This window comes from Cervus elaphus, chromosome 27 (genome assembly GCF_910594005.1).
Source record: "Cervus elaphus chromosome 27, mCerEla1.1, whole genome shotgun sequence".
Lineage (NCBI taxonomy): Eukaryota > Metazoa > Chordata > Mammalia > Artiodactyla > Cervidae > Cervus > Cervus elaphus.
In genome coordinates, this window is record NC_057841.1 from 28,196,071 (window position 1) to 28,221,562 (window position 25,492).

The window sequence follows — 25,492 nt, forward strand, 5'->3', positions numbered from 1 at the left end:
AGCCAAGTTTGGGCAGAGCAGCTTAATGGCTCCGAGTGGATGCTGGGGGATTTCTTCCAAGACGGAACCCCAGCCCTGACCATTTGGGAGTGTCATTCATGGTTTTAGACTGCGATCCCCGTCATCAGGCAGGTGAGGAGAACTTAAGAATCGAAAGCAGCCCGACATGTTGTTCTTGACTGATCTGCGGAATAATATTATGTAAAATTCATCCAAAGGGGTGGGGTTGGCAATTGCTGGAAACACACTGCTGAGCCCTGTGGATTGGGGGGTGCCCCGCTCTGCTGTCTGTCTGCGCCTCTTCCTTCTGACTGTGTCTCATGTTTTGTGCATTTTGGTGAGAGCACATAACTTGTGAACCAGGGTATCAAGTCCTAAGATGAAAATTTTCATATGTCCTTTGTTTTTCCTTCTCAATTCTAGTCATGCCCTACAACAGTGCCCATCACTGCGTCGTGGAGGTGGAAAACTTCCTGTTTGTGTTGGGCGGAGAGGACCAGTGGAACCCTAATGGTAACTATTGAACCACTCAGTAGTAGATGCTCAACAAGTACGTGATGAGAGGCACTGGTGGCAATCCATCTTGTAATTACCGTGGAAAACATATTTCTGTGCAGCAGGGACAAATGAAGTAGTCGGTGATGGGGGCTGACAATTGGAGGGAGGGTCAACCGTTGAGCTGGCAGAGAACGGTACGCAGCAGTGCGTTCACTCATGGACTGTCTGGGGATTTGGCTTCACCGTGACGCCCAGCCCCTCTCCTTATCCATCCCCTGAGGGATGCCCCTAGCATAAGCTCAGACTCCCTGGAGGCAGGTAGCAAGCAGCAGCTATGAAGAATTCTCACCACCTTCTCCACCACTTTTCTCCTATTTTATCAGGATAATACACACAGTTTCAATAAGTAAACATCATCTGCGGTCGTGCTGTAGGTAACCTTAGCTGAAGTTCCTCTGCAGCCTTTATTACTTAAAGCCTATTTGGGCTACAGCATCTTTTGCAAGGGCTTCATCCTCAGATTATCCACCATCTTCCCTGTTGATGCAATCACTTCGTAATTGTGTCAAAAAGAGAAACTAAACATTTGAATACCCTTCCCAAGCCCAATAGGGGGAGAACACTGTGCCTTGCTGCGCCTTGCAGAACACGCAAAAGTATCAAGATATTTTTGGAAACCTTGCATGTGAAGGAGGGGTTGCCGTTGTAGCCTTCTCTGTAACAGAGATCATTATGACTGAGAAACCATAAAACAGCTTGCAGGTACACATTTTTACTTTAAAGCCCCAGAACAGCCAGCTGAAATTACATATACTGCATATATTTTATGGTGAATGTTCTCTTCCAGCATCTGCACCAAGGCAAATTATAGAAAATTGTTACATCTGTTCATTCTAGAAAACCTTAAAGGAAAACAGCCCAGGCTACCCTCCAATAATATTTCTTTGAAGAGAAAGGGACAGTCTTTCTCAAGATCGGCCTTGTTGGCTTATATCTTTCAGTGTTAGAAAGACAGTTTCTGGGCTTTAGGGAGAAACAGATTTGGATCAGGAACAAAAATGTTATTTATTATGTCTTCTCTAACTTCTCTTTGCAATGACAGATTCCATATGTTACCAAAAACTAACAAACAAACAAACCCTGGTAGATATACAATCCACTGTGAACTCTCCTGTTTAACCTCTTCTTCCCTGGAAGTGATTTGAACAGAGTGGAACGTTTCTAAGAGGACAGAGTGCACAGCCAGCAGATTTAGCTAAGAAAGAATGTGCAGAATTGTTTTTTGAAAGCCAGATGAAAATTAACACATGACAAGAGAAGGCTGGAAAGTCTTGTTACTAATGAAATTAGTGATAGACTGCTTTGTTATATTCTAACATAAATGCCTATATTCTGTCGTGCCCCAACTTACAGAGAACCAATTTACATTTGTCACTTACCGATATTAACTCCCCCAGAAAAACTGCCCATGGGAGATTTCCTTTCCTTTCTCCTTCCTTCCCCTCTACCACTGGCTAAAAACTGCCACTCCCTGCCCCACTTTATCTATCGCTCAAGTGATAGACAACAATCATGTCCGGTGATCGGACATCATAAGAAAAAAAGAGAGAGAGAAGTGGAAGAGTTACAAGAAAATGGAAAAGATGAGAAGAAACTAAAGAAGTGAAGAGTAATCCAGAATTCCATTGCCTGTGGCCACCCCCTCAGGCATCTAAGTAGGGTCAGTGAAAGGCACAAGGAGGAAATAACTGTCTTCATTTTATCTCCCTTTCCTCACTCTACCTCATTCATTCCTTCTGAGATTTATTATCCCCTCTGCACATCCTTGCCAACTTCAGAACATCTTTCTTCTTTTTATCTCCTCATCCTTCATCCTAGCCTCTTTTCCATACCACCGGCTTTGCCTCTGAAAACTCTTTCTTCAGTTCCCATCAAAATCACACGAGTGGTTAGCTTAGCCTTTTCTCTGAGTGACAGTCTCTACCATTACCACCAACGAGCAAAGGCGATTGCCGATTTCTACCCCCAGTGCTCAGCGTGTGCAGGCACTATGCCCCACTGCTGAAAGGAGGCACATGTCTTCCTCCAAATGGAAATTCTAAACCAAGCATCACAGAGAAACATTCTTATTCGTGGTGGGTGTATTCTACATTCCTCTTAAAAACATTCATCTTTGGATATATTGGGGAATTAATCTTGGAACATGACTATCAAGAATGACATTTTCTACAGGGAAATGATTGTAAATTCTACAAAAACTTGATTATAAACCAACTCCAGACATAATCCTTCCTTGAGTTGGAGCCTCCCTTTGTGAAATCCAAGTCTTTGGGGTCATACTTACTTCTGGCACTCAGCTCTTTCTGTAATCCCCAACTCTTTTTGTAATTCCCAAGTAAAACTTGTTTACCACCCAACCAGGTGATCCAAACCCTCCCATGCAATCCTTGGAACTCATGATTGCACATCAACAATATCCCTATAATCCTTAAACTCTCCTCTAAATGTCCCTTCAACTTCTTTTCTAAGCAAAGTCTGACTATTCTCTGAGAGGACTGTTATCCCAGCCACTCTCTCCAATGGGGACTGTGTTCTGTTCCCTACCTTTGCCCCTATACTTCATAGTATTGGAGGCAGATAGCTTTTCTACTTCTTTATTCACTCCTGCATGCTTTAAACTCACCACTTTAAAGGGTGTCTTCAGATTTTACTTCCTGCTGCCCTTGTATGTAGCAGCTCCCCACTATTATCATGAAAATGCCTCCTCCTTCACTCTAATCTACTACTTTTTCATTGTCCATCATCCCTTCATGCCCATGCCTGCTAAATCACTTCAGTCATGTCCAACTCTTTGCGACCCCATGGACTGTAGCCCGCCAGGCTTCTCTGTCCATGGAATCCTCCAGGCAAGAATACTCCAGTGGGTAGCCATTCCCTTCTCCAGGGGATCTTCCTGACCTAGGGATCGAACCCAGGTCTCCTGCATTGCAGGCAGATTCTTTACCATCTGGGCCACCAGGGAAGCTCCTCGTGCCCATACTTCCCTCCTCATTGAGCTTATATGCCCATCCTGATGGTCACATTAGTGCCCAAACCTGCAGCCCTTGTGTCCATCTCTCCTATTATTCTTGCCTGGTGAAGTTCAACCCAGCTCTTTCCATCTCTCTCCTCCCCTTGAGCAACTAAATGGAGACATAGAAAATCATACAGCCGTGCTGGCTACTAGCCAACACTACTAAATTTCCCTGGTCAATACGCTCTTCCACCCTCTGAGTTAATTATTTCACACCTTCTCTTTCCTCGGATACTTCTTTCTCCAAAACCTCCCTCCTCACTCTCAGCTGATAGCCTTGCTTCATAGTCCAATGAGAACAGAAGCAATCAAACAGTAAAATCTTCATCTTGCTACTAACCAATCCATTGCTACCCAGATTTTTTTTTTTTTTTTTTTTAGATTTTTGGATGTCAGTTCAGTTCAGTTCATTTCAGTCGCTCAGTCATGTCTGACTCTTTGCAACCCCATGAACGGCAGCACACCAGGCCTCCCTGTCCATCACCAACTCCCGGAATCCACCCAAACCCATGTCCATTGAGTCGGTGAACTATCTTAAAAGGCTTTATTGGATTTGTTACAATACTACTTCTGTTTTATGTCTTGGTTCTTTGTCCTCGAGTCATGTGGGGTCCCAGCTCCCCGACCAGGGATCGGCCCCCCACTCCCTGCATTGGAAAACGAGTCTTAACCATGGGACCACCAGAGAAGTCCTACTACCCATATATTTTAGATAAATATGTCCCTCTTATTGGGCTTCCCTGGTGGCTCAGACAGTAAAGAATCAGCCTGCAATGTGGGAGACCTGGGTTCGATCCCTGGGTTGGGAAGATCCCCTGGAGAAGGAAAGGGCAACCCACTCCAGTATTCTTGCTTGGATAACACCATGGACAGAGGAGCTTGGTGACCATGAAGTTGCAAAGAGTCGGACACGACTTAGCACAGCACAGCAGCCTCAATCCCTCCTATTATTATTTCTGCTCACCCTAAAATCTATTGCTCATTGCCTTTTGCCTTCTCAAGGACTTTGGAGTACTTCTGAATTTAAAAACATAACCAACAACCAAATGGAAATTTCTCTTGATGCTGCATCTTGCAGCCATAATCTTCATCATCTTTTTATGCCAAAAGCCCTAAAAGCTTTGCCTATCCTCTTTCCTCTGCTTTCTAACATCTTAGTCTCTGCTGACGAGTCCCCACTCAGGCTTTCATCCCCTCCTGTCTTCTGTGTAAACAAGGTTTGTCCTGGTCACCACATGTTTCCAAATCCTGTGGTCAGTTCTCCATTGCTCACTCCTCTATCTGACGTGGCTTCCAAACTCCCACCACACTTTCCTTCCTACTTCTGACAGTTCCTTTCCTTTGCTGATTTTTCTTCTTCTCCCCCAGAACTCATTTCCAGGAATCTTTAGCTTCCATTTCCATACCCACTCACTAAAGATTTTCATCCTGTTCTATGATTTTAAACAGTGACTCATTCTCATTTAGCCAGTGGCCTATGAGCCACTTTCACTTTGAGATCCCATAGGATTCTGCAGATTAAGTCCAAAACAAAATTCATGGCTTCTCTCCCTAACCCTCAACTATTCCTGCCTGGTCTTCCCCACCTCAGCAAACTGCATGACCTTCCAACCAGTTGTTGCTGTTATTGTTGATGTTTTAGTTGCTAAGTCACGTCCAACTCTTTTGCAAACCCATGGGCTACAGCCCCCCAGGCTCTTCTGTCCATGGGATTTCCCAGGCAAGAATACTGGAGTTGGTTACCATTTCCTTCCCCAAGGGATAGTCCCAGGTCAGTGATCAAACCCACGTCTCCTGCATCGGCAGGCAGATTCTTTACCAAAGAAGCTCCTCTGACCGGTTACGATGGCTAAAATTCTGGCAGTCATCTTTAATTATTCACTTTTTCTTACACCAATGCTCAGTCTATCAGAAAATTGTATTGACTGTGCCCAAACAGTAGATCCCAAACACGGCCATATCTTGCCTCCACCTTCATTCAAGCCAGCTCTGGCCTTGACTGTTGTGATGGCATCCTGACAGGTCCCCCACTTCCAGAGCAGCCCTCCTATAGTCTATCTGTTACACAGCAGCCAGAGTGGTGACGGTAAGAGAGAAGTGAGGCTGTGTTCCTCATTGGCTCAAAACCTCCCAGTGACTTCCTAATGTTCTTAGCAGAAAAGACAAAAATCAGAATCAGCGTCAGTCCACAAGGCACACTGTGGCCAGACCTTCATATCCTTCTGACTTCTGTCCAAGCAGCACTTCTGTCCAAGCAGCCCCAGCAGCCTTGCTGGTTTCGAACCCATGGCCAGCCCAGGGACAGGTTACGCTCACCTTCCCTACTGTCTGAGACTCTAATTCTGCAGATATTTGCATGACTTTCAGAATGTATCTGTGAACAGGAGCCCACAGTACTGAAACTGTGTTTCCCTTTATCAATCCCCGCTTCATTTTTCTTTATAACATTCATCTTCACTTGATGAATTTACAAGTTTACACGTTTGTATTTATTTCCCTGTAAGGGCTGGAACTTTGTCTTCTTTGTTTACCAACATAGTCCCAGGACCTAGAATGCATAAGACACATAGTGGGTGCTCAGTGTGTATTTGTGCAATTAATAATTGTGTGGTAAAAAGTAATAATAATAATAATAATAATTGTGTGGTATATACATGCCTGTGTGAGTGTGTGTACACACACACACACACACACACTCCTACCTGTTTACTCCTGCAGTGAATTTTAGTACCTATATTTCAATGGTTAGTTCCACATATATTAACAAAAACCAGACTTTTAGAGTTAAGACCTCAGGTATTTTAGATGAGTATCATCTCCAATGGTACAAAGAAACTGTAACATACTCTTTTGCTTGTATTTCTTGCTTTGGTATCAATCTGTATGTACAATAAGGTTCATTTTGACACATTGGAGACATTACTATGCTTCTTAGGCTCAACAGAGGAAATAACCTGGTTATTAAATAACCAGCTCTGAGGACTCATGTTTCACATTTCAGCAAATGTACCTGCTACAGCAACTGTGTGCTCCCCAAATGCAAAAGCAGAACTTACTTGATAGACATAGGCTACAACTGATTTCGTATGCAAACTCTTATTATAGTGATTGCTATCATTTCCATGGAGACAGAGTCGTCTCTACCACTGCTAGAGTTCTTGAATCACTTAAAAAAATCAAAAAGACTTTAACCAGAGATATCACTCAAGGTAGTCTCTGGAACTGATTATGATTAGATAATAACTTCATGTTTTTAAAATGTAAATACAGAAACACAGAAATTTTACCCTAACTTTGGGATAAAACTAGTTTGATAAACATATCTGCTTTATTATTATGGTTGACTTATGTTTATCACTACTTTCACTTCACTATTTTTATTCTAACTCATCCCCCCCCCCCAAAAAAAAAGTAGAGGAGAAAAGAAGAAAAAGGAGAGAAATATTTAAAGTGACACATAGAGTTTTGTTCTGACTCCTCATTCTCATACCATGTTAGATAGTCCCTCTGCTTTCATCTGTTAAACCAGAGAACAGGGGCATCGTATAAAACCCTATTCAATGTGCAAAACAACAAAGGAATCTAAGTTTTAAGTGTCTCAATATATCTTTACAGGAAAACACAGTACAAATTTTGTCAGCCGATATGACCCCCGATTTAATAGCTGGATACAACTTCCACCCATGCAAGAACGGTAAGTGTTTATCCCTTGTGTCTGAAACATTTGTGGCTACTTTACCTAAAGGAAGGATACTGAATGATTTTCCATGATAAGGTATGCTAAACAAAGCCAATGAATGACCCTGGAGGCAAAATACAAAACCTGGCCTGGCCAACTTTGATTAACTGCCTCATTAACTCGACGGAGAAAAATAATAGGTCAAGTATTTGTTTCAATGTAGGAAGAAAGTACTTATATAACTTGTCTTCCTTGTTTTCTTTTTCACATTAAAGTTTACTTTTTTATTGAAGCATAGTTGCTGTGTAATACCATATAAGTGTACAATATAAAAAGTCACAATTTTTGAAGGTTACACTCCATTTGTAGTTTTAAAATATTGGCTATGTTCCCTGTGTTATATAATAGATCTTTGTAACTTATTTTATACTTAATAATTTGTACTTCTTAATACTCTATCCCTATCTTGCCCCTCCCCACTTCCCTCTGCCAATTGGTAACCACTAGAGTGTTCTCTATATCTGTGAGTCTGCTGCTTTTTTGTTATATTCACTAGTCTGTTGCATTTTTTGGATTCCACACATATGTGATATCATATGGTATTTATCTTTGTCTGACTTATTCTACTTAGCATAATGCCCATCCATGGCTTGTCTTCCTTTTCCGTGTTGTACTAGTTTTTTTGACAAGCAGAGCTACAATTTCATGTCTATTCCACTCTTCTCAGTTGTAATTTATTCAAATCTTATCACTGAAATATAGAACACCATTCTCACAATGTATGTATTTAGATGCAGATATTTCACTGTTAAAGTTTCCAAGTCTCACTACCTCAAATTCCTTATGTTTACTTCCTCAAGCATCTCCCCATCAGACGTTTAAAAATAGGTGATTTGCTATCTAATAAAAAGTCAGTTTTCCAGTGTCCTCTGATTTGTGTCCTCTGATTTGTAATGTACGAAGTGTTTATTGCACCAAAGTTTTCTAACGTCAAAGGACAATAAGGCAACTGTGTTTGTACACATTCAGTTCTCCTGACTATTACTTAGGCAGGAGGCCATGTCTTAATATATACATGCAAATTCACATACTAAATCTTGAACACTTGGTTCTTCTCAAATAATATCTCAACATCTTCATGAGAAAATTCTCTGATATAATAGTAACAATAAGCTGCAACCTATTTTCTCTTCTCAATTGATCTAAGAAATAATTTTTGTTCTTATTCCTTCATAACCTTAACATCTCCTTTTATAAACATTCAATCAGATTTCACTGCTGTTCTGTCACTAAGTCACATTCAACTCTTTGTAGCCCTGTGGACGGGAGCACACCTGGTTCTTCTGTCTTTCACTATCTCCACTATCTTTGAATTTTCTCAAATTCATGCCCACTGAGTCGATGAGGCTATCTAACCATCTCATCCCCTGCCACCTGCTTCTCCTTTTGCCTTCAGTCTTTCCCAGAATCAGAGTCTTTTTTCAGTGAGTCAGCTGTTTGCATCAGGTGGCCAAAGTATTGGAGTTTCTCCTTCAGCATCAGTGCTTCCAATGAATATTCAGGACTGATTTCCTTTAGGATGGACTGGCTTGATCTCCTTGCAGTCCAAGGGACTCTCAGGAGTCTTCTCCAGCACCACAGATTACACTGAGATCAAGTTAAATCCTTAATCATGAATTCCAAGTAAAAAAATGTTCAGACCATACCATTCACTCAAAAAGGTACATTACTGCCAAAAGAGAGTAAGAATCTCTGCTATAAATGTAGTATCTAATGTCCCTTTCCATATAAGGATATTGAAACTCTCTTTCAAGGGACTAAAAGTTATACACTGAAAATGACATTTTAGTCATTTTCAAGGCACAATATAGTCTAAGGACCACAGAGAGGAATGTCTAATTCAAAGGTACCTCAAGGAATTATTCTGGCTCAGTTAATATCTTGACAAATTTCTCAATCCTCCTGTTGTGTATACGTGTATATATAAAAGCTTCCTCAGGTCTTTCTGCAACATACCTTATTTCTCTCCTTTCGGGGTTATTTTCTGGTTGCTGTTATTGTTAGCTGTATCACTTTACCCTTTGATCCAAACTATTCCAAAAGTTTTATTTAAAAAAAATTAAATATACATCAAAACATGTTTGAGATGTCAGCATCTCATCACCATGGTCTCCTTTGCTGGGGGCTGTTCACCACAATAATTAACCTTCACGCCTTGGGTTTGGGAGGCATAACTCACGTCGCGGTCAATTATCTCACTGTAGAGCCCCTAAGGATGAGAAGTATTGCTGCAAAACCTAATTAGTAATTTTTTAAAATGTGTATTGTTTACTTGATATTCTATAATGACTTCCTCGGAGGCACTATAGCCTATCAGGGCAGGGTCCTACTTAGACAATTTTTAGCAGCTCATTGACCTGATAAAAAGACCTGCCATGGTCTGTCGGCGCCCGGCAGCCACCGTTGACAGGATGGACTGTTTAACGTTTCTTTCCAAGTCATTATGGTATATCATGTCAGGTCCCTAGTAAAAGAAGTTTTTTTTTAGATTTCGAACAATCAACTCGATAGACCAAATAAAGAGCTCCTTCCAGAGCTGAATGGGAAAAGGCAGATCTCACAAATGCCCAGTCAATCTTCTAGCGCCATATCTCCTATGGGTTGGTTGACCTGGGCAGCAATCCATAACTTAAAATGAAATTCTTCTGTCATTGCCAAGCTTCCCATTCACCCGAGCAAGTACAGTTAGCTACCAGTGTGGTTTAATTGGTAATTAAACAAAGAAGGAAAAATATGTATATATATGAGATACTCTTCAGATTAGAAAAGAGATCTCTTGTGATATTTAATTGAGTTAGCTCTGCATTGTACAGATCATGAATCAGACTCACCGGACGTTCCCACCTTCTTCCTTCCCCCTTCCCTTGTGTTCATGTGCTCGGTCCTTTGAGTCGTGTCCGGCTCTTTGCAGCCCCATGGATTGTAGCCCGCCAGGCTCCTCTGTCCATGAGATTTTCCCAGGAAGAATACTGAAGTGCGCTGCCAAGCTCTCCTCCAGGAAATCTTCCCGACCCAGGGGTTGAACCTGGGAGATGATCCTGCATCTCCTACATTGCAGGCAGGTTCTTTACTGCTGAGCCCCCTGGGAATCCCCCTCATCCCGTCAGCTGCTGCCAAACTGCTGAGAAGTTATTACTATGCTGAGAAGTTATCAAACCGATTAAGAATAATAGAAACACATTGAAAGTCACCCCTAGGGTCACCCACTCTTACAAAGCTGGCTGGGCAAATTCCTCAGATGTCTTGCCTAATCAGAGCTTCCGAACGAGTATAATGCAAGTGCAGAACACCCTCCCAGTTCATCAAGGAAATGGGCACATGATCTCCAGGCTTACTCAACCATAGGTCAACTCATGAATTGTATGCCTGCTGCCTATGAGGTTGCTGACAGAAGGGGTTAGACAGAAGTACAAAGATGAATGTAAAGCTCAAGAGTTGTTTTGGTCTCAGATTTAGGATTTGATTCTTCAGTAAGAAGAGGGCAAAAATGAATGATTGGATCAATAAAAATGCTTTGGTGAATTCAATTTTGTTTTCAAAAAGAGTAGACATTTTAGGTGTTATTCTTGTGGAAATATTACCTGCCAGCTAATCTAGGAAACGAAAAAGAAAAAAGAGAGGGCGGGGAGGGAAGAAAGGATAGAAGGAGGGAGGGAGGGAGGAAAATCACTTGGGAAGCACCAGTAACAAAACTTAAGTTTCACAGAGTAAGTGAAAAGCAAGAAACGTACATCAAAGAAGTTCCCAAATTTAAATATTTTGTTTCTAGCAGCCTTACAAGAAACAATGAGAAGCAATATTCTGTTTAACAAAATCTGTTATTTTTAACCTGATGGTAAAAGTCAAAAGTTGAAACAGATAGTGAAAGAAAGTGTTAGTGGCTCAGTCATGTGGGACTCTGAGAACCCATGGACTAAAGCCTGCCAGGCTCCTCTGTCCATGGGATTCTCAGACAAAAATACTGGAGTGGGTTGCCCCTGCCTACTCCAGGGGATCTTCCCGACTAAGGGATGAAACCCACATCTCCTGTGTCTCCTGCACTGCAAATGGATTCTTTACCCAGTGAGACATCAGGGAAGCCCTCTCAGTATGACTCTTGAGGATGTGAACTGACCACCTTAAGCTTCAGAAAGGGCTTGTAAAAATCTGTACTATACACAGGTTCAAAGTGTATTTGTAGAGGGCATCGATAGTCATTTGAAACTTATCTCAATTCATTGAATACCATCTCTGTGGTTGGGACAGGAGTTGGAGGGGTGGAGGAGGGAGAGAAAAACAACTTGAAATACAGATAGTGTCATTCCATTAAAAAAATCTTCAGTAAGCTTCCTTTTGCCCCCAAATAAAATAGCCTAATCAGGTGTGCTCTTCATGTGGGGAGGAGGGACAGGAAGCATTCCCAGGAGAGACCCAGTATGGTAAAATTTTAACCTCAAGCAAATGTTCACAGTTGCTGATAGACCATTAACTATCCAGTGCTTCTATGATGCATTTCATGAATTCTCACTGTGGGCATGTAAGGGCCTAAGTCAGAGACTCAGAACCTTCACTATTAAAATTTCTACATAAAAATGCACTTTTCATCAGGAAGTGAAACCTACTGATTTTTTTTCCCCATTCAGAACCTAACAGTGACACTGTGTGGATAAAGCTAGGAGTACACATGGAACATCACATTAGGAATGTCGGGGATAGACAGTTCTGACAGCTCCCTCGGGTGAAGAGAGGAAGGATCAAGATCAGAAAGAGGGAGAAAATTAAACTGTAGACAAGATAAAAGGAGTTCACACTGCCAGAAGATCTTTCTCTGATTCTCCACTACCTAAACTTAATTTAATAGAGAGTTTTGTGCTTGTTATGACTAGCATTTTTTCTCTTCTAGACCAGAATATAGTACATATAATACACAGAAAAACTTAGAATATAGTATATTGCAACTAACATGGTCCAAATTATGGAATTGGCCCACTAAAGACGGTTTATTAGTAAAATTAGTAACTTAGTTATTTCAGAGGCTCCAAAACTTGTAATAGAATCATACAGAAGAGGGATATTGACCTACCCTGTGTCAATGATGCAAAGAAATATCTGTTACTTTCATACAAATTTTCATAGACATGTCAGTCCTTTCCATGAAATATTTTAACTTGAGAAGGTAAAAGCACTAGTAAAGCAACCTTGACCCATCATATTCAATAAGAGAGCAATTGAAATCTGGTTAGAGAAATGGAAGGAACTAGGGTCTACCTATGTGCACTTAATTTTGCTATTGTTTTTAAACCTAATTTTATGTTTAGATGAGTTTTTATGTCCTTATACCAAGAAATTTCAAAATTTTAGGTTTTCAATTCCCTTAATAATCTGATTAAAAATTCCCCTCAAAATCTTTTTCTCCAAACATATGCCTCCAAAAAAATGCACATTCACAACATATATGTACACATATTTATAATATATTGGAGAGGGAAATGGCAACCCACTCCAGTGTGGTGGCCTGTGAAATCCCATGGACAGAGTAGACTGGTGGGCTACAGTCCATGGGTCACAAGGAGTCAGATGTGACTTACAACTAAACAACAGCATTATATGTGTGTGTGTGTGTGCATATCATTTTATTTAAAAGATTTTTTTTTACAATTTCAGAGCTTCACATACCCCTCAGAAGACATGGGCCCAGGTTAGCAGCAAACTTTATTTAGTGAAATCTGTCTCACCTGTTCATGCTCCTTCATAACATTCTCTCTTTTTCCATCATAGTTCTCTTCATCATTTTTCTGAGTTTTCCACAGCACACATTTCTGTCAAAACCATCAAGAAAATATAGGGGAAAAAATAGCCAAAATACTACTCTCAAATAAACAATGATGCTAACAAGTCCAGGACTATCCAGAAAAACTGAACTTTATATTCCAGCAATCCCATTTTGCATATACAGTGTATCCAAAGGAACCAAAACCAAGATCTCAAAGAGACATCTGCACTGCCATGGTCATGGCAGCATTACTCACAAATGCCAAGATGTGGAAACAGACTAAGTGTCTGTTGACAGATAAATAAAGAAAATGTGGTGTGTATTAGATATGCAAGTATGTGCTCATTGCTCAGGCATGTCCAGCTCTTTGAGACCCCATGGACTGTAGCCCTCCAAGCTCCTCTGTCCATGGAATTTTCCTGGCAAGAATACCAAAGTGGGTTGCCATTTCCTCCTTCAGGGGATCTTCCCAACCTAGGGATCAAACCCGTATTTCTTGCATCTCCTGCATTGGCAGGCAGATTCTTTACCATTGCGCTACCTGGGAAGCCTACACACACACACACACACACACACACACACACGTATATACTAGAATATTATTCAGCCACAGAAAAGAAGGAAATTCTGCCACTTACATGACAAACATAAATGAGACTGAAGGTGATTACACTAAGTGAAATAAGCCAGACGGAGAAAGACAAATGCTGTATATCACTTATATGTGGAATTGTATTTTTAAAGTATTTCAAACTTAAAGAAGTAGCGATTAAAGTGGTGGCTGCCAGGGGATAGGGGTGAGGGAAATAGGGAGAGATTGATAAAAGGATGCAAACTTTCAATTGCAAGATGAGTAAGTTTTGAGGATCAAATTACAGCATGATAACTATAGTTAATAATACTTATTGTTTACTTGAAATTTGGTAAGAGAGTAGATCTTAAGTGTTCTCACCAAACAAAAATAGAGGTTAATATGTGAGCTGATGAAGTGTTAATTAATTTGATTGTGAAAGTCATTTGACAATGTATGCATGTACCAAATCATCACACTGTACCCTTGATGTTTATTTTAGTTTTGTCAATTATACCTCAACAAAACTGGAAAAAAACTGAATACATCACCATCTATAACATATGCCATATGTATATGGGCTTCCCCGGTGGCTCAGTGGTAAAGAATCCTCCTGCAATGCAGGAGACACAGGAGATGAGAATTTGATCCCTGGGTTAGGAAGATCCCCTGGAGAAGGCAGTGGCAACCCACTTCAGTATTCTTGCCGGAAAACAGAGGAGCCTGGCAGGCTACAGTTCATAGGGTGGCAAAGAGTTGGACATGAACGACTAAGCATGCATGTATATGGTACTAAATTGTGTTTAAAAATTAAAGAATTTAGTCATCACTGAAAATGCCATTAGGAGAAGTTTATATGCAAACATCACAATGGCTGCTTTTTTATTTTTTTTTTATTTTTATTATTTTTTTTTAATTAGTTGGAGGCTAATTACTTCACAACATTTCAGTGGGTTTTGTCATACATTGATATGAATCAGCCATAGATTTACATGTATTCCCCATCCCGATCCCCCCTCCCACCTCCCTCTCCACCCGATTCCTCTGGGTCTTCCCAGTGCACCAGGCCCGAGCACTTGTCTCATGCATCCCACCTGGGCTGGTGATCTGTTTCACCATAGATAATATACATGCTGTTCTTTCGAAACATCCCACCCTCACCTTCTCCCACAGAGTTCAAAAGTCTGTTCTGTACTTCTGTGTCTCTTTTTCTGTTTTGCATATAGGGTTATCGTTACCATCTTTCTAAATTCCATATATATGTGTTAGTGTGCTGTAATGTTCTTTATCTTTCTGGCTTACTTCAGTCTGTATAATGGGCTCCAGTTTCATCCATCTCATTAGAACTGCTTTTTTAAAAATTTTTATCCAAATAATGTCAACTGACAGTTCATGAGAGTGAACAAAATGTTGACACTATGACAAGCACTTTACAATATGTCATATGGCCAGGCAATCTGATTCCAGAGTCCTAACCGTTCATCAAGATGCTATATACTGCTTCCCAGAGGTCTTGACACTTTATAAACACAGCTTGGAAAATCTTCAAACAATATAGGTTTACCTGATTCAAAACCTCTAGGACTCTTTATTTTGCTATTGACTTTGCCCAAGAGTCTTAGCATCAATTTTTATAAAATTTTATAAATAATTTTTATAAAATTTTATAAATTTTTATAAAGACCATTAATTCATCAAACATAAGTTATGTTCTCTGAGGGGCTTGTGCGTGCATGCATGCTCAGTTGTGTCCAACTCTTTGTGACCCCATGCATAACCTTGCAGGCTCCTCTGTTCATGAGACTTCCCAGGCAAGAATACTGGAGCAGGTTGCCATTTCCTCCCCCAGGAGATCTTCCCAACCCAGAGATCAAACCTGCATCTCCTGAGTCTCCTGTATTGGTAGGCAGATTCTTTACCACTGAGCCACCTGGGAAGCCTCTGAAGGGCTTGGCACGTCACAATTATTCTTTTCCAGTATTGACCCACATGTTATCCTTATGAAGTATTTTATTCCAGTAGCATCAGTGAGAAAAAAAGAAGCTAAAGATTAAAGTCTTGCTTAAGATTTCAACCTTGTCATCCTAACTCCAACTTTTTGAGTACTCTTCCAACTTCTTTTCTCCCTCAGCTCTTATTTATTATTAGTTGCTAAACTTTACATCTTCCTTTAATATATCTTCCATCACCACTTTCCATGTCTTCTACTAGAACTCTATATCAGGTCCTCAATCTCTCACTCCTAGATTGTATTCTCCCTCAGAAAGGCCTTCCTGTCTCCAATCCTTTCAATACAACTTGCATGTCTTTTGCCTTTGAAGGAAGGTGAGGTAATTTAATAAATAGTCTTTCTTGAAAAGAGATTTAAAAATATCCTATGGCTTTGTAAGAACACCAAGAGTTACACAGATGAAATTCCTAAGAGCAAACTTTCAACACTGTATTCAGTCCGAAAAGTTTCTCTACTTGCAGTCATACTGGGGGAAAAAAGAGAAAAAAAAAGATAATTGAAGAAAAATTTTGATGATGTAGTTCTCTTATAAATTGGGAACAATGACCCTTGAAGGACCATAAAGAAAGTGAATGTCAAGATAATTTATTATTGTTACATTATCTACCTCATTTTTCACTTTGTCTTACTGAGCTGTGATATCTTTACAAGGTACCAAATATCCCAAACATTAGTGAACACTTGAATAGTGTATAAAAGCAAGATAAAAAGAGCTAAAACAAAGAGTTGTAAATTTCTCCTCTACTGTGATTTTAGTGTCAATAATGTTAACCAGGATGGGCATTACGGATGATTACTATTCAAGGTCTCTGATTTAGCAAGGAGTCATTTGTGTAATGTCCAAAGATCTGTACCCCTTTCTGGGGCTTCCCTGATGGCTCAGCATGTAATGAATCTGCCTGCAATGCAGGAGACACATGAGATGAGGCTTCAATCCCTGAGTCAGAAAGATCCCCTGGAGATGATCATGGCAACCCACTCCAGTATTCTTACCTGGAGAATCCTATGGACAGAGGAGCCTGGTGGGCTACAGTCCAAAGGGTCACAAAGAGTTGGACATGACTGAGTGACTGAGGAGGATGCCCCCGCTTTCCCTGACTGATTGGGCTACTTTGTGATTTACAGAGGGGTGTTTTTTTGTTGGGTTTTTTTTTTCATTGTAGAAGAGCCAGTTTCTACGCATGCCGGTTGGACAAACATTTATATGTGATTGGTGGACGGAATGAAACTGGTTACTTGTCCAGTGTGGAGTGCTATAACCTGGAAACAAATGAATGGCGTTACGTGTCCTCTCTGCCACAGCCTCTGGCAGCTCATGCAGGAGCAGTGCACAATGGGAAAATATACATTTCAGGCAAGTCATTCCTCCACTTTCTGCTACAAAGTTCAGTTCCAAGGCACTTCTTGACTTGTGTGTCTATGTTTAATTCACAGGGGGTGTACACAATGGAGAGTATGTCCCGTGGCTATATTGCTATGACCCCGTCATGGATGTCTGGGCTCGAAAACAAGATATGAACACAAAACGCGCCATCCACACTTTGGCTGTGATGAATGATCGCTTATATGCAATTGGAGGAAATCATTTGAAAGGTCTTCTTTTTTTAAAATCACAATAACATTTGCATCTCATGTTTCTTGCTAAGGGGGTTTCTTGTTAGATAATCATAGTTAACCAAGTATAAAACATGTTGACCAAATAAAATCTACTCTTTGCAAATTAGCAGTACCCTTGGGCAAGCACTTATTTTGGCTCTCCTGCAGATAGGATTATTTTGAAGTTACCACACACATTAAAGAAATGAATAATGATGTCTACAGAAAATAAAAAACAAGAGCATTAATAACTGAAAAGCACAAACAATTGGTTGTAACAATGAATTCAGTAAAATAAATTATCCCTTATCACCAACTTATAGTAATGGATTTTTTCCAGAAAATTGTTTTTGTAATCATCGTAAAGAACCTTTTTTTTTTTTTAATTTAGAGCTGCACAAAGAAATGAATGTGATTTTTCTTAAAGAAAACAGAATTTCATGTCTAAATTTAGAATTCTTTGAAGAGTTGAATATCAAACCATCTATGATTCTCAAATTCTTTCCATTTGCTTATTTAATAAGTAACATTGTATTCTTAGAACCACATGTGGCTCTTTTCCCTCCTTATTGTGTATATGGCAGCACGTTTTTTGTAGTTTGTGTGCGTGTGTGTAGCACTGAATTTTACAGGAAAGCAGAGAGAGCTGTGATGCTGAGAACATTGTGGAACCACTTTGAGCTTCAGTTTTCTCATCTGTAAATGAAGAAGCTGGTCAAGTTGGTCTCTAAAATCTCCACCAGCTCTGACCTTCCATGATTCTTGAAACTGAATGAAATGAAATACAGGCCATCTGGGCATGGCACATAAGGCCATTCTATGCATTTATTTTCCAATCATATACCCATATATGGGATTTTTGGTGGCTCAGATGGTAAAGAGTCTGCCTGCAATGCGGGAGACCCGAGTTTGATCCCTGGGCCAGAAATATCCCCTGGAGATAGGAATGGCAACCCACTCCAGTATTCTTGCCTGGAAAATCCCATGGATGGAGGAGCCTGGTGGGCTACAGTCCAAAGGGTCACAAAGAGTTGGACATAAATGAGCAATTTCACCTTTGTTCATGCATTTATTTTCCAATCATATACCCATCTTAAACCACAGGTTAGATACGGATATTTTTTCTGTTATTTCGTAATACATATCTACCCCTAAATGTAATAAGTACTGGATAAGTGTCATTTTTAAGTATTTTCAAGTTTATAATAGTTAAAGCACGTCATCACAGGTGTTTATATAATCAGACTGTTAAAAAAAAAGTAAAAGATTTTGAGAGAATTGAATATTCACTTAAGAAAGGCAGTTAAGTTTTGTCTGTAAAAGTGAGTCTTTTGAAGCCTATTCGTTTGGTTTCAAATCTCAGCCTAGCTACAGGCTGTGTGACTTATTTAGGTTAAAATTCCATCTGTTCCTCAGTTTCTCATCTATAAAATGAATATAATGTAGAAATATCTATAGGGTGGTTGAGAGGATTAAATGAGTTCCTTCATATAAAATACTTAGAAAAGAACCAGATTATTATAAGCAGTCTATAAAATGCTTGCCTTAGCTATTACTATTTTAAAGCTTTTTCAGTTCAGTTCAGTTCAGTCGCTCGGTTGTGTCTGACTCTTTGCGACCCCATGAACCACAGCACACCCTGCCTCCCTGTCCATCACCAACTCCTGGAGTTCACCCAAACCCATATCCATTGAGTCTGTGATGCTATCCAACCATCTCATCCTCTGTCATCCCTTTCTCCTGCCCTCAATCTTTCCCAGCATCAGGGTCTTTTCAAATGAGTCAGCTCTTCGCATCAGGTGGCCAAAGTATTGGAGTTTCATCTTCAGCATCAGTCCTTCCAATGAACACCCAGGACTGATTTCCTTTAGGATGGACTGGTTGGATCTCCTTGCAGTCCAAGGGGCTCTCAAGAGTCTTCAACACCATAGTTCAAAAGCATCAATTCTTTGGTGCTCAGCTTTCTTTATAGTACAGCTCTCAAATCCATACATGAACACTGGAAAAACCATAGCCTTGACTAGACAGACCTTTGTTGGCAAAGTAATGTCTCTGCTTTTCAATATGCTGTCTAAGTTGGTTATAACTTTCCTTCCAAGGAGTAAGCGTCTTTTAATTTCATGGCTACAATCACCATCTGCAGTGATTTTGGAGCCCAGAAAAATAAAGTCAGCCACTGTTTCCCCATCTATCTCCCATGAAGTGATGGGACCAGATGCCATGATCTTAGTTTTCTGAATGTTAAGCTTTAAGCCAACTTTTTCACTCTCCTCTTTCACCTTCATCAAGAGGCTCTTTAGTTCTTCTTCACTTTCTGCCATAGGGTGGTGTCATCTGCATATCTGAGGTTATTGATATTTCTCCCGCAATCTTGATTCCAGCCTGTGCCTCCTCCAGCCCAGCATTTCTCATGATGTACTCTGCATATAAGTTATATAAGCAGGGTGACAATATACAGCCTTGAGGTATTCCTTTTCCTATTTGGAACCAGTCTGTTGTTCCATGTCCAGTTCTAACTGTTGCTTCCTGACCTGCATACAGGTTTCTCAAGAGGCAGGTCAAGTGGTCTGGTATTCCCACCTCTTGAAGAATTTTCCACAGTTTGTTGTGATCCACACAGTCAAAGGCTTTGGCATAGTCAATAAAGCAGAAATAGACATTTTTCTGGAACTCTCTTGCTTTTTCAATGATCCAACGGATGTTGGCAATTTGATTTCTGGTTCCTCTGTCTTTTCTAAAAGGAGCTTGAACATCTGGAATTTCACAGTTCACATATTGCTAAAACTTTTTAATAAGATTTAAGTAAATCTTTACTGATACTCCAAGGTAAATCAACCTTTGCCAATGACATCTAGCCAGGCATTTTTGCTTTAAATTAATCCAAAACATCAAGTGTTGGGGTTTGGGAGGATTTTTTATTCGTTTGCTTGTCAGGTCTTTCTGACATCTCCCGATTTCACCCTTAAATTTATACATACATCTGCAAAGGTATAGCTGTCTATTTCTTGGCTCTGGTCATTTATTTTAAAAGAAGCCCTACCCTTAAATTGAAACCCCGAGAGTTTATTCTTTGTTAATTCCATTTTGCTATGTCACTTAGGTTTCTCCCATCTCGATGTAATGCTGGTGGAATGCTATGACCCAAAAGGTGACCAGTGGAATATTCTCCAGACACCCATTTTAGAGGGTCGCAGTGGTCCTGGCTGCGCAGTGCTTGATGACAGCATTTACCTGGTGGGAGGCTACAGCTGGAGCATGGTACGTGTCTGCATTTACCTTCTCGTCCTCCTTTTTGCTTGTGCTTACTTTTCATTTCCCTCCAAATGTGTTACCACGCACACAAATACCTTTTAAGAGTATCACGTTTATATGCACACAATAAATTACTTTAAGCAGTAAAATAGAATCAGTGTGGTTGGTGTAGAGCTGGCTTGCTGTCTGGTCAATTGTATCACAAAATGCGGTAGGTCTCAGCTTCTCTCCCATCCTCATGCTTTCCAGCTAAAAGTCGGGCTGAAGTGGTTTTACAGATGTCTGTTAAATCTGTTTAGGAGAGTCGGAAAAGTTTCTGACAGGCAAAGCGTAGAAAATGGAAAATAATGGTTCAGTTATCCACAAATTCTATTTAGGATTATGTAATTTGCCATTGCTTTCCACTTTGCCCCACTCTTTACCATGAAAATTTCCAAACGTACACAAAAACTGAGAGCTGAGTGGGCCCTCATTAGTGTACCATCCAATTTCGACAACCTATCAGTGCTTTGCAATACTTACTGTATCTCTCCTCCTTCTAAAAATATTTGGTTGAAGCAATTTGAAGCAAATTCTAGACATATTATTTCAACCTAAATGCTCCAGTATTTCTTTGTAAAAACATCACTTGTTTATATAAACACACTATCATTATTACACCCAATAAAATCAACAGTAATTCCTTTATATCCTATCCATTTTCAAGTTTATCCCATTGATCTGGAAAAAAAAATCTGCTTTTCAAATTGACATGTTCAAATTAGGATTCAAAAGGCCTCACTTACATTTTGCTATTACATCTCAGACATCCCCCACAGTCTGGAGAATTACACCTACCCCTCGTTCTGTCCCATACCGTTGACTTGTTGAAACAGCAAGGTCAGTTATCTTGTAGAATATCCAACATTCTGGTATTGGCTAATGATTTCCTTGTGTTGACATTTAAAAATAGTCTTCTGTCTCCATAGTTCCTATAGACTGTTATTGGTAAGGACCTGAGTTCAGCTTTAAAAGAATTTTATTTATTTATTTATTTTATTAATAGCAAGAACATACAGGAGGGGGGCTATGTAATTCAGATGACATATCAGAAGACTAAAGTCTAAAGGTCTACACAGCCACTTTTGAAATGATGACTGTATTTTCCTATAAGAATGTGTTGGTTTTATAAGATTAATTTGGGGTTTTAATAATATTAATTAACCTCATTTCTTTTGCATCCAGCAAGATTGTTATTTAAAGTTTTGAAGAGCCTTTAAAAGTTATAGTCTTGTGGAAGTGAACTGTATTGACATATATCACTAGATATTAATCTACGTCCTTATTTGCTGGCATACATTGCTAGCTGCAAAAGTGTGTATGTTTGGAACCAGAAGATGATTATGTTGGTTGGGATTTTGGGGTTTTTTTCTTGCCTATGGTAAAAAACAAGGCTGCTTTGGTTAAGAAAGGGAAATATACAAGCACTAGCCACCGAGGTTAACAAAGGAAACAATATCAAAGACATTTTTTATTCCTCATGTGGCCCCTTGAAAACAAATAGATCAACATGTGAAGAAGTTGACAAACCTTCATTTCCAGTTTATTTTAAACTGGTTTTGAACCCTCTGTCTCTGATTCTGTATAGTAGTAAGATAAAAAATGGAAAAGTGAGGTGATAATCTAAAATCCAATTTACTTCAATTATTTGAATGTTTAAGATAATTATTTCTTTTTTAAAACTTAAACGAGGGATAATTTCCAACTTGGGGTAAGTTATCATAGAATATTTAAGATAAATTTTCCTTTTGTAAAACTTAAACCAGAAGGATAATTTCCAACGTGGGCTAAGTTATCATAAAGGATTTGTAAACCATCTGGGGCATTATAGTTGCTTGACTTTTATTATCAGCCACACATACACCCAAAATCTTGCTGGCCTCAAATTCTCCCTTAGAATACAATAATTTAAAATTCACCGCTTTTATTTGGAATTTTTTAGCAAGAGCAGAGAGACAAGACTGTCTTCCCAAGGTAGATGTGATAAATAAGGTTGCCATGGCACTTCTCTGAACAGCCTTCCCTAAGGCTCTCTGCTCTCCATTCCAGGGAGCCTACAAGTCATCCACAATTTGCTATTGTCCAGAAAAAGGCAGCTGGACAGAACTCGAAGGAGATGTGGCAGAACCGCTGGCAGGGCCAGCCTGTGCAACAGTTATCCTGCCCGCCTGCGTACCTTACAACAAATAACAGCAGGAAACCCCGGAACGACGCATTCTAGGAAGCAGTGACAAGTGACATCCCTGTTGTAGCCAGAACAATGCTACATCTGCCGAAACCCACTTTAGTGTCTGATGATTTACAAGAAGCTACAAAAGGAAAAGACCTGTTCTTGAACGGAAACTCTGTCTGTAACTCGGATCACATCAAACTTCCTGTGGTGACAGACTCTTCCATTTCAGACTGGTTTTAACTTGTCCCAGCTTTACGAAATCCCCTCATGAGGATCTCGACTTTCAACAGGATAAAGAAAATACAGCAGAGTGCCCCCCGAGAGACCTGAGATCAGTATTGTGCATTGTAGTTTACCTGCATGTGATCTATGTTGAAGTTTTGGGGATATTGTGTTCATGAATGATTCCAAATTTGACCCACCAAAACACTCATACTACATTACAGAAATGGCTACTGATTCTATATTCCTAACCTGTGGCAGCTTCACAGATTCTGTAGGCAACACAGTTATAGAAACTCATGTAAGACTGAAGAGGAATGTTTTTGTTCCATAGAACTTCATTTTATATACCTTCTGCCCCTCACAGCACCTCGTGGGAACCGAGAAGCAAAAGATATTTGGCTCTTGTAGCAACTTCTTTCTGCCCTGTCAGTTCCAGGCTAACCAGAGTCATAAATTCTGTGTCCTCAGTTTTATCCAAAAAATTAAAACAAAATGCACTGTTCAGTTAATAGAGGCTCAGGCTTTCTAATTTGGGGTAGCATATAAGTACTGAACAGGGCCTCCCAGGTGGTGCTAGTGGTAAAGAACCCGCCTGCCAATGCAGGAGACTTAAGAGACATGAGTTCAATCCCTGGATTGGGACGATCCCTTGGAGGAGGGTATGGCAGCCCACTCCAATATTTTTTGCCTGGGGAATCCCATGGACAGAGGAGCCTGGTGGGCTACAGTCCATGGGGTCACAAAGAGCCTAAGGAGCAACCTGTAGCTCCTCAAACAATAGCTGTCCCTCTTCCACACCTTTGGCTCTAGAAAAGACTCTAGATGTGGCTCTAGAAAAGCACCTGATGAACCCTCCTTCCCCTCAACTCATTACATTTCTTTGTTGTCACCAGAGATGCCTGGGCTCAGTGAAGCGAGCCATCACTAGCTGTCTTGAGAAGCATGAGGAGTTTAGGAGCAGAAGGTCAGAAAAGGATGAGACAGTATCAGTGTGACCTACAATAGAGAAAAACTAGCAGCAACATGGATTTGATCTTCAAGCTCTTCAGAGCTGCCACAGCAACAATTAGGAATAAATCAAAGCCTAAAATATTTTGTGAATCACCCAGAGATGTTTTCAAATCCCTCAACAAGTATGTCGTTCAAAAATAACCACATAGGGAAGCCACCGATTAAAATTGCCCTGGTGACAGTGTTTCACTGTGGAGCATGTCAAGATGGATGGGTGTACTGGAATCCAATGCCATTTCTACAGTAAAGTGCAATCCTTGTTGTTTTTGTATTTATTTGTATGTTCAGATCCAAAGGATCCGTTGTAAAAATATATATATATAAATATATATATCCAGTGGAATCAACTTTTCATTTCTTTTTCCTTGACCGCATATGAATACATAGAAAGAAAGGTTACAGTACTTTGTGATAAAATTCCCAGCCGATGTCATGAAGAATACAAGGTCTCCTTCAAAACCTTTTATTGTCAACAGTTCCCATCTCTTCCCAAAGTCAGTTTATACAAGGGTATTTGCTTTCCTTGGACTTGTTCTTCATTTATTTTTTATTTCTAGCCAAAATAAATAAAAGCATTTATGAGAAATATAAGTAAAGCTTTCTGTCTTTCAGAAAGGCATAAACTATTAGAAAGTGAAGAGTGAATAAATAAATAAGTCACAGAGAATGTAAATTTTGTACAGTATTAGAATGTGTAAATGAAGCTTGCTTGGAAGGGGAAAACTTTAAATAAAAACTTTATGTACTAATTCAACTGTCTCTCATATTCTGACTTATAAAGCATGTGTATAAATCTACACACTAAGTTGAGGGTTTGTAATTTGTAAATGCATAAATATTTTTCTTCTGCAGATACACTTTATCAATTTATTTAGCTTCCTGGCCCTACATACATGTATGTAGTATTAATGCTAAAGATTACAGAATGTTTCAGAAAAAGTGTTGTGAGTTATAAATCATGAACTGAATCTGGTTTTTCCATTGTAAAAATGTTACAATGAGGCATACTTATCCAAGATCTAATAACAGAGTACTTATAGAAATTATTAGAGGCACCTTATGCATGAAACAATACTTGCACTCTTTCTAAAGGGTACCCCTTTAGAAACCCTAACCTTAAACCCTAACCCTAACCCTAAATGAATCACACATTTAATTAAGTCAACTCTCTAAATATACAGTGTTTCATTTTATTTTTAGAAATCTGAGGGGGAAAAAAATTGTTCAGGGCAAGGAAAGGATGAGGCTGTGGAAGACAGTAAGAGAAACTGAGGCATGTGGTTGCAGGTTTGGGCAAACTTCCAGGCAAAAAGCCTGCAAACTAGAAAGTATTTAATCCTTCCCTGGCAAATCTTCCATTATTGATGACTAAACTGGTAATTAAAGGGTCATTTGACTCTCCCCAATATTCCACAGAAGCAAGAGTAATGGAGTTTCTTTTACCCACTGGAATCTTCAGCTCACCATGCTAGTGTAGCATAGCAGAAAAGGCCCTTCTCTATAGTAGCCTCCTCTTCTCCTGAGCCGATGGCCAGTTGTTGCAGAACTTCTT

The 25,492-nt window shown here is 39.8% G+C and overlaps 1 protein-coding gene across 4 annotated transcripts in view; it reads left to right on the forward strand.

Annotated features, from left to right (window-relative positions):
- Positions 1-24,688, forward strand: part of KLHL14 (kelch like family member 14) — a 138,174-nt gene extending 113,486 nt beyond the window's left edge. For all 4 annotated transcript variants that reach the window (XM_043889456.1, XM_043889454.1, XM_043889455.1 and 1 more), the window contains exons 4-9: positions 424-513; positions 7,187-7,265; positions 16,808-16,998; positions 17,079-17,237; positions 20,341-20,498; positions 22,581-24,688. In XM_043889456.1, coding sequence (XP_043745391.1) covers positions 424-513; positions 7,187-7,265; positions 16,808-16,998; positions 17,079-17,237; positions 20,341-20,498; positions 22,581-22,721 — 818 coding nt within the window. In that variant the 3' untranslated portion in view covers positions 22,722-24,688. The remainder of the gene's footprint in view (positions 1-423; positions 514-7,186; positions 7,266-16,807; positions 16,999-17,078; positions 17,238-20,340; positions 20,499-22,580) is intronic.
- The last annotated feature ends 804 nt before the right edge of the window (positions 24,689-25,492 follow it).